The 13,640-nt window shown below is 36.7% G+C and overlaps 1 protein-coding gene across 8 annotated transcripts in view; it reads left to right on the forward strand.

Moving 5' to 3' along the window:
* PHLDB2 (pleckstrin homology like domain family B member 2) overlaps window positions 1–13,640 on the forward strand; it is a 68,046-nt gene that overhangs the window by 7,736 nt on the left and 46,670 nt on the right. For all 8 annotated transcript variants that reach the window (XM_088144511.1, XM_025163825.2, XM_088144510.1 and 5 more), the window contains exons 2-4: window positions 6,499–6,611; window positions 8,683–8,773; window positions 9,020–10,353. In XM_088144511.1, coding sequence (XP_088000637.1) covers window positions 9,031–10,353 — 1,323 coding nt within the window. In that variant the 5' untranslated portion in view covers window positions 6,499–6,611; window positions 8,683–8,773; window positions 9,020–9,030. The remainder of the gene's footprint in view (window positions 1–6,498; window positions 6,612–8,682; window positions 8,774–9,019; window positions 10,354–13,640) is intronic.

Genomic DNA, 13,640 nt, shown 5'->3' on the forward strand with positions numbered 1-13,640 from the left:
TTACTAACACACACACACACACACACTCTTATAGATAGACACCACTGCTCAAATTGTATGTTTTAATGAAATCCTAAGTGAATAGAAGCTGATAGAACTGATATGGGACAGAATTGAACAGAACATCCTGCAAATTTGAATGCAAACCTACTATTTATACACACGTAGCCCTTGATTAATGATGGCAATTGGGAGTGGAATTTCATCGTTAAGTGACATAGTTGTAAAATGCAATGTCATGTGACCACATCACTTAGTGACAGCAGTTCCAGCACTTCTTGGTTGCTGTCATTAAGCAAATCACCATGGTTAGTTAAGTGAGGACATCCTGCCGGGACACTGCGATGTTGTAATCGTGAGCCAGGTGCTAAGTGCCCACATCACAATTGCGATGCTGCGATAGCTGGAACTTTGAGGACCAGTCGTAAGTACCATTTGTTCAGTCCCATTGCAAGTTTAAATGGTCCCTGAACTAGTGGTTGTTAAGTGAGGACCACTTGTAGTTATTTCCATCCTATGCCACTATAGAAATGTGTCTAAATACTGTGATGATTTTCCATTTATATGTCAAGAGAAAGTGGTGGAATTGAAATCTGCCAAATATGTCCTAAATGAAGGCAGTAATTGAGATCTTATTAAAAAGCAATATTTTGTTGAAAGCTCATGTCAATCAAAGGAAAACATTGGTGCAAAACGGTACAGCATTTTGTTTAGGCTTTTTGAAAAGTTAAAGTGACAGGTAAACTTTCACTGTAAGAAGTATTGAACCTGAAAAGAGAGTCCTTCTGAAGAACAAGACAGAAAAGTGAGTTTTCAGCAACATTAGCTACTATGGTTATTTTCAGCATTAAGAACTATTTACACTGAAAGGAATCTTTCAATCTACTTATGATGGGTGGCACATTTAGAATTTTTAATGCATCTTCTTTTGGTCTATATAGAAACAGTGAGTCATTTTTAACCTAGTTTGTTACCCCATCAGCATTGGCAAACTTCTGAATGCTCTCCGGTGTACTGTATAACAGTCCTGTCTAAAATGAACAGTGTTCTGTGTTGGAAAGGAGATGACTTAGCCATAAAAGGGCTACCCATTCTTGTCTGCAGACTCCAGAAGACTACTAGATGGCAGCCAAGAGATATAGAAAACTATAATCCTTTGCTTCCAATTAATGATTGTCTGGATTTTTTTTCAGAGTCCTGTTATTAAATGCAGTTAAATTTATTGCAAAACCAATATTGAGGGAAACAATCAATTGCCATTATTTTTATGCCCATTTTAATATTAATATCTTGATAACACTTTGCAAGGGGTTTTTCCCTTAGCAGTAAGTCCTGTTGATTTCAGATGGACTTATTTCTATGAAATGAGGTGTCTCTATAATGTTATTTAAGCTTGTCTCCATAGAGATACATAGGATATGAAGAGAGTCAAACCATCATGGTTGATTAGAATTGCCTACATTGTATATTGATTGGCAGACTGGCAGACTTTTAAGGATGGAATAAGTGATATTTAACTAAACACAGCTTTCTGTACCATTTCAACCCTCGTAAACTGTTTAAACTTAATTCTGGTTAATGGAAGCACTAGCAAACCAATTAGCAATAGTTTATGAAACTGCCTAACTATAATTAAAATTAATCATAATTTAGAATTCATATGAAATGCTTGCAATTGTGCAGTTAGCTGGACAGGAAAAGAAAAGTTAGGTTTAGGGCTGTATGAAAACTTGAGAGAGAGACTTGGGTTGTTATTTTCCTTTCTCTTGCTTCATTGTGATATACAACAGGCATGAAGCTCTTGTAGCCCACAGGCTTCCCCTTCTCATATTTGCTGCATCCCATCCTCAGAAAAATGTGAGGTTACTAACTAAGCAGAGAGAGCAACTTTTCCTCAATTTTAAAGCCTGAAGGAGTGTTGGAAGATTTTTAAAAGACTTGTTGCCAAATGGGAGAACAGGCTGGGGGATTGGGGTCACTGTTAGGGAGAAAATGGTTCACCTTTCACTTTTCAGTGTTCTGTTTCTTCCTTGTATTATCACCTCAGGCTTTGAAATAATTTAGCTGTTGTGAGTAAAGGGTATGTTTCTGTGCATGAAAGTGAATACAGTGTGACTTGAGAAAACGTAAAGGGGCTATTTGCATTTATGAGCCCTTTATTGGTGGCATCTCACCTCACAGCATGCTGGCCTAGTTCCTCTTTTGAGCTGAAACAGATTCTCTGTCATTTATAATAATTGTATAATATGTATACAATCCCTGTTAAGTGTTGCACAAAAAGCTGGCTGATATTTGCTGCTTTTTTTTGGCTTGTGGCTGATTTTATTGCTTACATATTGGTAGAGCTTAATTTTTTTTCTTATTGCCTTAAAAATAAGACATTATGCTTGGTTTAAAACTTTTTGTTCCTTTTAATGTAATTTTCTTAGAAACTACAAATGCAAATGATTATCTTAGTACCTTTTGTACAAATTTGGCTGATACAGTTGTTCTGATGAATGTTTGTGAAACTATGGGATTTAAATGGCTGGTGTGGGTCTTCCGGGCTGTGTGGCCGTGTTCTTGAAGTTTTGTTTCCTAACGTTTCGCCAGCACCTGTGACCGGCATCTTCAGAGTGCAGGAGCACAGACAGGAGCAGTTCTCTCTGTGCCCAGGGTGATGTGACCCTTTTGTGGGTATTTATAGAGATCTGGGGGGGGGGGGGAAAGGGGGGGATTGGGGGTGTGTAGGGGGGGTTGAGTTACTGAGTGGCTGCTTGTTTTGGTGTCAGTATCTGTGTGTATCTTCCTGGGGATTAGGCACGGTTTTTTCTTCTATTGAATTGTTGTCCCCCCCCCCTCAGATCTCTATAAATACCCACAAAAGGGTCACATCACCCTGGGCACAGAGAGAACTGCTCCTGTCTGTGCTCCTGCACTCTGAAGATGCTGGTCACAGGTGCTGGCGAAACATTAGGAAACAAAACTTCAAGAACACGGCCACACAGCCCGGAAGACCCACACCAGCCATCGTATGCCGGCCGTGAAAGCCTTCGACAATATGGGATTTAAACTTTGTCCTGTTTTCTACTAACTTCTACTAACATGTAGGAGCAGACATATGTTTAGACTAACTGTTGTACAGACTTATGAACCTATTTAAAGAAGAATATGAACATATCTTTTAGCATTTGCTATACTTTCAATTATTTATGTCTGTTTTAGCTACCACATATATTCTCAGTGCAGCAGACAAAATAGTTGAACACACATAACAAAAAGGGGAGTTCATTTAATAATCTTTGGTGAAAAGCACACTCCAACACTGCATAATAAAATGAAGAAGATGGGAGTGCAGTCCTTGTACCTTTACTTCCTCTAAAGTAAGCCCTACAGAATTCACTTGGTCTTGGTCCTAATTAAGTGAATATAAGGTTGTAACCACAGGCTAGTAATATGTATCTGTAATTAGTCTTCTTCACTGTGATCCTTCCAGATGAATTGGACTATTAATTTTTTTTTTCATCCAGAGCCAGGTAGTCACTGAACATGTTGGTTGTTGCAGATGCAAGTTGAATTCCATCTATATACTACTGAAACTCTTGTGTCTGATTGTTTCTAACCTTCAGTTGGGCGAAGTACATCATAGGGCAACCGTTTTTGAACCAAGTGTGATGGAAGGCATGAGTGGGGAAGGTTCTGGAATGGAGCTTCAAGGTTGCCAGGAGGGGGGGAGACATTCCAGAGGAAGCACCTCAGTCCCCAGCCGGAGTGTGGGAAAGCCAAGAGAATGAGACTGGCCCCTCCCTAGGGCCTCATGGTTATAGTTATTGTTGTGGTGGTATAGATTTAGTCTGGCAAGATGCTGTATATGCTAATAAAGGAGCTAAACTGTTCTGGACTGTCTCGCTGTTGTTCTTGGCCTGAACCTGACACCAAGGTACCTCAAATGGGCTAACTTACAGAATGTGTCCAAAATATGGGGCCCATTACACCTGTGGGATTGAAATTTGGCAAAGTTGTGGCTGCTTAAGTGCCACAGTGCTGCTGCACCACTGTGCTCCGCCATGGTCACATGACCGTCATTTCCAACACTCCCTGCCAGCTTCCAAGGAAAGTCAATGGGGAAGCCAGCAAGGAAGGTTGTAGCTCCTTTCGGGGCCTCCCTGCCCTTGGAAACACGTACACACCCACCAGCACCCTCCTTTCTGGGCCCCTCTGTGCTTGCATATGCCCTGCGCCCTCTTCCCTCAGCCTTCCTACACTCCCACACACACATGCACACACCCACCAGCATCCTCCTTCCCGGGTCTCCCTGCGCCTGCACATACATACCAACACCCTTCTTGCTGACCTTCCTGGGCTCACACGCACCCCACACCCTCTTTCCCCGAATGTACCACAGCACCCCTCTCCACCAACTCGTGTGTGGCCTGCCAGGGTCTCCCTTACCCCGCTGCAGCACCCTTGTGCTTCTTACTTGACTCTTCTTGCGCTTCCCCCTTGCAGCCCCCCTGCAGCATATCACCCCCCTCCTTGATATCTACATATCACACCAAGCCAACCTCAAGGGCAGAATACAAATATGATTTACAACACAAGTGAGTGTGTGTGTCAGAAAGAAAGGGAATGGCATTTAATAACATATACTACATATTTATAACAATTATTAAGAAAACAAATATTAAAACTGAAAATTAATGTTTTAACTGGAAAATTAATGTTTTAACCTTCATGTTTTTCAATTGCTCTACCCTAAACAGTCATTTTTTTTCAGTCAGAGGAACTGAAAAAGGTAGAAATCAAACAATTTTTCTTTAAAAAGGGATGTATAGATTAAGCCATTCCAGGAATCCAGTAAAAATCAGTATGAATGATAAAAATGTTTTTAATAAGTAAGATAAATAAATATTCAGCTGTGGATTCCACTGAATTTGATGGAATTTAAGGAAAAGTGCTTACAGTGTATTAGACCATACAGACAGCGTTTGTAGAAACAGTTTGTATGAATTCTAGCAGTTTATGTCTACTATTCAGGATTTAAACTCTAAGTATAATGAACATAGTTTTCAAATATGTCACTAATACTGTGCCCAAAATCCTATGTTCAAATCTGCAAATTTAATATATTTTTTCTCCACTGAATTGGTTATTATATATCCTTCTAATATTTTATAAGTCACTTAAAAACTCTCTTTTGGAGGTATAAAGCAGGATGTTTTTTTTTAAAAAAAGGTTTTGATTCTACAATAGAATTTAATTAGAAACATTTGACAAATTACTCCCTTTGGTTTTGGGGGGGGGGTTAATGTACACATTTAATTTTAATGCAAATGAATAAAACAAGTAACATTTCAAAAACAATTTAACTTACATGTGTCTATCTCTGTGTGGGTCTGCACTTGCTATTTCAGTCTCTTCCTTTCATTTCTGTGTTATATTTAAAGTTTTGCCTGATCACATATTCTGGATTGTGAGGCCTTGATGAATTCAGATCATACACCCATACCACTTTATACCTCTGTATGTACAGCAGAAGAGAAAATCAGATGTGCAGAAAGGAAAAGTCAAAAGCTGGATGGGAAATATTTTGGATACAGGAGAGGGGATAGTTATAATCAATACTATATCAAGTTTAAAATCAGATTGTCATTTAGTTTACAAAGGTCAAATCCATTTTCCCATTTAAAAAAAATCCAAAGTACAAAAAAAATGCAAATAATTCAAGCATACTCTTTATAATGATAAATAAGTAATTAAAAGCATTAAGGCCCCTAATTTTCATAAGTCTGTTTAGGTAAGGAAATATCTCTGAGATGATGACCCAAGGGGCTGCTGCAGTCAGCTGCAGTTACAGGATCGTCATTTACAGGGCTCCCTGCCAGTTTCCCACAAGGAAAGTCAGTTCGGAAGTCGCTCCTGCTTCCACTGTTTTTTTGCCCTTGGTCATTCTGTTTCTCTGTTTAGGTAAGGAAATACCTTTGAAACAATGACCCAATGGGTCACATGTTGTCTAGTTATAACTAGAGGCCATGATACTGAGAGGCTTCTGTCACCCCGTATGTTTTCTAATTGAAGGAAGAGCTGTCTATATCAATAAAGAAAACCCAAGAGAAAATGCAAAGGAATGGCCAAGTGGATTTGACTTTTATTAAAACTGAGATGATTGATATACACAAACAGATAACATTTTAAACTTTTTACATTTCAGTGATGTATTCTATACTGTAAGAACACTGAAAAGCGTATTTATTCTATTACTTATCTCTTTCTGTAACATTTGCCATCCTGCACTGCTTAAATTGTTGGTTGTTTCCCCTTTTCATTTACTGTTTCTTGCATTGGAGATTTTTTTGCTTTGGTTCTTTTGCCTATTTTTGGATTTTAAACATACTGTATGTGAATTGTAAACCTTTTTAGTTTGGAAAGCAAACTACAATGTTTTAATCAATAATTAGTTTTTCATGATATTTCAAAGTATTGTTTATTATCAGCTTATCATTTATGGGTTGTTTACAGGTGTCAGAATTTACTTGTTTTGATCTAACTTGGCTGTAATCATCCTTCCCTTCTGGCGAGCAACAACATGATGTCAAATAGAAATAATCTTGCTTACCACAGTCTTATAACAGGTATGCAATTCATAACTTATGGGAATGCTTCTTTAGCATTTAATGACCTGGAGCTATTTACTAATTATGATGCAGTTCAAGTTAGTCTAGGCTATGCATGCTATCTCCTCATTAAGATCTGCTATGATCAAAATAACTTATTCGTCTATAAAACTTTAAGGGTATCTATAGGGTTCATTGTTTGAATATATTCTACACAAGATAAATTTTGGTTTGCTGGCCTCTCAAGTAATGTTGAATCTCTAGTTTTCTGGTTGTTTTAAGAAACCAACAAGACAGTAAATACATTGTTTCAGTCTAACTTTAATTAGCAAGTACTTGTTTACCAACATATGAAATACCTACTCTTCAGTGAAAGTTAATCAATTTCAACTCTGGTTGACCTACAGCTTGGAAAGATCTTCTTACCAAAACAAGCTGTTATGTTTGTATTAACCTGGAAATGCAAGTAAAACCATATCAGAAAACATATTTAGCAAGAAAATATCATAAATACGGCATCATTTTTATTTAAAAATAATGTGGCTAAGTAAAATTAGCACTGTTATATTTCATATTTTACTTCAGTGCATGTTGTATTATTTTTTTAGATGAAAAAAAAAATAAGAGTAGTCAGCCAGCTGTTATGTTCCATTTTTGTCTTGTATTTTGCTTGTGATGATGATGGTGGTGATGAGGATGATGAGGATGAGGATGATTCAATATTGGTTTATATTTTAATGATGCTTACGATGGATTTTTTTTTTTTACTTACTATGGATGTTTTAATTGGTTGTATGTTTTTTTGGACTGCTATAAACTACTATGAGTCTTTATTGATTCACTGGTATACAAATGGAATGAATGAATTAATAAATAAACAAACAAACAAATAAATAAATAAATTCCCCCTATTCTTTTCTCTCCATTGAAGTCATAGACTAGTTAACCAAAGTATTGTACATAAACACAAAATAGTGAGATAACTCTTGGAATTACATTGGGAAGACATGCTAATGTTTCAGTCTCTGGATGAGTTAGAGAGCTGCTGCTAATCAAAATAGACAATAGTGAGCAGGATTATTGCTCCCTCCTCTAAAACCTCTTTATGATTCCATATATTTAACCAGAACCAGATTTGTAGATGCTCAAAATCTGCTTTGAACAGCTTAATTTAACTTTGGAACAAATGTAGAAACAATTGTAGTGGTATATGAGAAAGACCTTGGGAGACTAGGTGAAGAGATGCTGCCATGGGAATGGTCAGATAAGAGACAGCATAGGCTGCAGCTAGATGGTGGGTGGGACAAGAGACTCAGAAGAGACCTCCTTAGTTCTCGGGCTGTAAAGGAGACTGGAAGAGGAGGGGTGGAAGAATTGTACTTCCAGACTTGCAAGATTGATGTCGGCCTTGCAGGGTAAACCAGATAGGAACCACAACCAGATAAGCTATTTCTATTTTATTGTAAAGCTACATTGATAGAATCTCCCAATGAATCCAAAGAGATTTGGAACAGGGACAGAGATTAGAAAGCAATACTCACTCTTTTCAGGAATTCTCTCCTTCTAGTTGCATAAAAGAGATGGCACACTGAAACATCTCACCCCTTCCCTTCAGTTACATCCATTTATAAATTGGAGTAAAAATAATACAACATGCACTGAAGTAAAATATGAAATATAAAAGCTATTTGTCAGCATTACTTCCACAGTACTGAACTCTTATTTTTCAGGATTTCATATAACATGAATGATGGTTGTGGTTGAAAGGGTACAAATATATAAAGTAGAGCAAGGTTTGCCAGTGAAAGCGAAGTATTTGACAAGGCTATGTGACTGAATATTATATCCCCGCTAATTTAATGTCCACCCATTTCTTGTTGGGAGGCCAAATGAGGGACAACATTATAAGAACAAATTTAAGTGGCAAGGATTCACTTAACTTAATGAATAAAGAAATTATTACTGAAGCTGGAAGGGCTATATCAGGCCACGTCTGCCTCTGACCCAAATACAATCTATCACCCATTTGTAATGGCAGTAAGAATCTTGACCTTTCCCCCCTCCATTCATTTCTTTTCTTTCTTTTCAGGTAGCTAAGATAAATAGCTAATAAAGAAATTTGTCTCTGGTGAACCACTAACATCATTGATTTGTGGGGTCTCATCTGGCACAGGTTTGATGTAAGTCTATCTTGATTCTTTTTGTATAAGATAGCTGTTTAAAAGAGTAATAATTTTTTATCAAGTGATTTGAAAATAGTTTCTAAAATTACTCATCACTATATATACTGTAATCAGTGTTGCTAGAAAGTTGTTGTGGAATTCAGGTTTTATGAAATATGAATTGTAAATTTATGCAAGCCAAAAAATGAATAATTCACTTGTTAAAACTCTTTTTCTCCTCTTCTCATTCTTCATTATTTTCAGATTCAAACAAGATGTTAGAAGAGTATGGTCATATGCAAAACCAGGTGGAATTACAAAACACCAGTTTAGGAAAGGAGGTAGTTATGAATTCTCTTGAAACTGATCTTCAGCATATAATGGACAGACTCAGCCAGAAAAAATATTCATCAAGTCTGAAATTAAAAAGAAATGAAGACTACTCTGGTTCTTATTTAACTCTCTCCCAACCTCTGGCACCTAAATTGAGCCCTGCATCTAGTGTTAAAAGTATGCCATCTGTTTCCAAAATTCAAGGAATCAAACCTTTGGCTTGTGAGAACTCTTATCATTCAGACAAAAATGTTTCTCTAAAGCATATGGGCCCCATTTCAGGCACGTTCTCATCTTTAAGTGGGTACAGCCTAGGAAAGAACGACTTGGATATTTATGCTGCCAGAGAAAATGAAAAACAGTTTGGACATCTGGATAAATTTCCCTATTCAAAGTACAGCCAGAAGAATAAATCTCATGATAGCGTCTATTTCCCAGGAGTGTTGGATGGGTGGAAAAACTCTGGATCTCTTGCAATGTGGAATGGGAATTCAGGAAATGATATAATTATTTCACCAGTCAGCAGCTCTGGAGCTGCCAGTATGCCCTCCAGTCCAAAACAAAGCAGGAAAATGAACGTACACGACATCATGTCAGTTCAGGCCAGGTCAGCTAAACAGAAGGACCCAGCAATGGAAGCTCAAGGGTATAGAACCAAAAAATATCCAGGTGGTTCACTGAGTCATATGGGAGTTTATAGTCGGTCATTACCCAGACTTTACAAATCAGCAGAAAGCCAACTCACACCACTGAGTTTACCCCCAAGAAACTCTACTGGAAATTCCAAAAGAAAGAAGACTATTGAAAAAGACCTTCTACCTCAAAATATACTGGATACTGACAATTACCTTAATTTTTCTTCTTGTACCCCAGGAGTATTGCCATATTCAAACTTTGTACCTGAAGTGAATTCCTATGTAAATTCAACTCTCAGTGTTCCTGCAAGCCCCCGGATAGCTAGAAAAATGCTTCTGGCCTCCACATCCTCATATGCACCTGATGACTTTGATAGGGTTGGAGTGCCAGGGACAAGCCCTAGTAATTCGTTTATTCCTTTGGATCCTGAGAGAGTGTTCCCTGTGAGAAGGAGAGTTTCCAATAGCTCCATGGAGTTCGATGAAACAGATTTGGAAAGCCTTAGGCAGACTCCTTCCATTCGAGAGAGAAAGAACAGCATTAGTTCTGTTTCTGGAAGAGATGACCTAATGGACTACCACAGGAGACAGAGAGAAGAAAGGCTTAAAGAACAGGAAATGGAGAGGCTGGTAATCTATTTTTTCCAGTTAATTTTTAACAGTGTTTGCTATTACCATGTCTAATATTTCCCTTAAAGTTACTTATTGTGTGTACAGCTGTTGCAGTAGTTTACAATTCAAGTGCTTGATGTTTTATGTGTATCAATGTTTACCATGGCACAAAAATTGGTCAACTCACATCCTGCTTTAAAATCTATGCAGTGCAATGAAACCATCAATACGGTGTAGGAAATTGAAAGACTTTTACAGTGCTTCAACTTGTGTGTTCTGACAAAATGACCAGGTATTTACAAGCCACAAATTATATCCTGCAGGGATCCAGCACTTCAGGAAAAAAAAAAGTTGATGACACTGTTGTTTTGTAGCGATAGGATATGTAAAACATGTCTCCCACCTAAAATCTATGAGTTATAGTTATACGTATTACTTCAATTAGAGAATATTACTGCTTTGGATTAAATGGTATTTATTTTCAAAATCAGTATATTTTAAATATAAACTTAGGCCAACCTCTGTACAGTTCATAACTACAAGTGCATTGTTTCATTGCCATTATTACTGTTCTCTCTTAATTTACCTAAGATTAATATACTTAATATTTTTAAGGTCTAACTATTTAAGATAGTACAATATTCTTTGTCATTTAAAAAAACTCTGAAAACTTATTAGTTTGAGCACATTGAGTAGTTCCCATATCTAGAGAAAAACTCCTTTTAAGTTATCTATGATTATTTTTTTAAATCTGTGAAACATTTTAAAGTAGGAAGGAATAATTACCAAGAATATATCAGAAATAAATGTATGTATTAAAAATGAAATATTGATAGATATAAGTGGACTTTCACTCTACATTTCATTTTATGATGTAATAACTGAATACTTCACCAGATACAATTACCTTGACTTGTTCCCACTTAATTGAGTGAGCCTTGCAAGACAAGGACTTCTTTGCTTGGAATTGTTCCCGTTGTCTTTTATTTTGGAAGCTGGTGAAAAAATGGCAGCCAGTTAAACAAAAGGTCAAATGTATGTGCCAGATATAGTAGCAGTTTATTTGCTCTGAAGAACTTGTCTTTTCAACATCCTATAACTTAACAGATAAAGTACACATTGCATTGAATAACTAATTAGTGTCAGAAGAACAGAAAGAGAGAATTGGAGAAAGAAAAGCACGCTGATAATTATAGGCACAATCTAGTTTAGTCTCCTGCTACGGATATGTTGGAAGTTTAAATTCTGAAACTTCTAGGCCTGATAAAGCTGATACACTACGTGGCTGTTCACAGAATGGCTGCATTTGATATTTGAAAAGGCAAATTGGGCTTGTCCAGATTAAAGCACAGGTACGATATGGGAAAAAGTATTAGTCCCAGGTTCCAGTTTACCTCTACTTAATATACAGTTTACAGTTTTCCTTTTTAAAAATACCTTGGTCTATTGCACATGCTTGAATTAGAAAAAACTCTAGTATCAAACTACTGTGAACATATTAGGCATGTGTAGGGGTGAAAACCATAGATGGTTTTCAATTTTCAAACCAAGAGTGGTTTACAAGTGTCATGTAGTTAAGCTCTAACTTTAGGCTACCAGCTCTGGGCTGCCAAGTCTTGCTCTGTATTGTGATTTGATGGAAACACAGAGCTTTCTGTATCTATTTGCTGCCATCTAGTAGTTTTCTGGATGTTTGCATCCAAGAACTATAGCCCTACCTAACTATTGTAAATCATTTAATCATTAAAGAGTACTGACAGACATAAAAATGGTCTTGGTTTTAGTTTTGCATTACTCATTTAAGTCACTAGAGGCTAATCTATTCTATGTAGCCTGCAAAGTAATACAAACCCAGGTCATTTTGTTGCCTAAGATTGTAAAATCAGTGGCGTACCTTACTTAGTCAATATGCATGGTACACAAGACTGATAATGTTATTTTATTTCCCCTCAAAGTGCGGGGAGGCGTCAATAGGACATGTTCCACCCTGTATAATAATAGATTTAAAATACCATAGAAACAAGTTAGAGTCTGCTGCTCTTTCGTAACATTTTTATCATATGCTTGGCCATATATTTTGGTCATATAGCATACTGGGGACTGAGTGGGTACATCCTGGACTAAAGTGTGGAGACAGAGTTTTTGAATTGATATTAGATTTAAAAATTGACTTCCCTCTAAAATGTGTCTTAACATCTTATGAGATTGCATGAGATTTGGACATTTGTGCATGATTTCTTAAGCAAAATTGATGAAATATGGCAAGTTTATGAGATTCTGTTTTAATATTAACAAGTATTTTAAAATTATTTTTATTTTAGTTTACTGCTCAGGTTCCATTGAGGTCTTAATGGCCATTGATGAAGACTGAAAAATGCATGCCTTTTGAACTGCATATAACCATTTGCTTTGGTTGACCTCTTACGAATGCTGTGCAATAATTAACGTGATATTCACTTCAGTATGCTTGAAAAATAGGAAAAGGCAGGGGAATATGCTTCAGAAGCAAAATGCAAGATCTAAGAAACATACTGTCTATCCTACAACCCTAAAAATAATGAAAAATATCCCCATAGTGTGGAAGCTCTTGATATTAGTGTAAAAACTAAAGAGAAAAATATGTAATGAAAGGTTTCAAGGACTTCTTTAATTATACCCTTATAAAGGTTGAAAGCAATCATTCTCTGTTTAGAGATGGGGCAAAATATTTTCCAATTTATTTGACAGCTGTTTCCCTTGCACAAATACTTCTGTTTTTCTCAACAGGATGTAAGTCCACTTGCTTTAAAACATGTTAAAAAGTTAAAGCAACTGAATGTTTACATGTAAAGGAATTTCCTCCCACTTTATTTAGTTTTCTGTTTTTAGCATCCTGCAAGGATCATTTCACATCAGCTACTGAGAGATATTGGATTGGAATCTACATTCAAACATTTTGAAGGCATTCACAAGTAAAATAGTGCATCCTAAAAGGAAGTACCATCCATTTGATGATGATGATGATGATGATGATGATTGATTGATTGATTGATTTAGAAGGTCAACTCACTTGCAGTTCTAGTTGTCCTTTCAAGGAGCTTCTTGAAATTGTGATTTAGTTTTAAAACATCCACTTTTAGATTCAGCTGCACTTGGATAGTGGTAATCGTAACAAAGGAAAATCCAAATTCCTTTCCAGTGAATTGAAGTGAATTTGACATTTTATTCATTTGAAAAGGTTTAACTTGCATTCTATATTCAGAATTCTAATTTTGAAAGTAAGGAAGGCAAATTTCCAGATATTATGCAATCAGTTGAATGGAGGC

Source organism: Python bivittatus, unplaced genomic scaffold (assembly GCF_059951505.1).
Source record: "Python bivittatus isolate LINGU-HERP-01145 unplaced genomic scaffold, Pbiv_v1 ctg000350_np1212, whole genome shotgun sequence".
NCBI lineage: Eukaryota > Metazoa > Chordata > Lepidosauria > Squamata > Pythonidae > Python > Python bivittatus.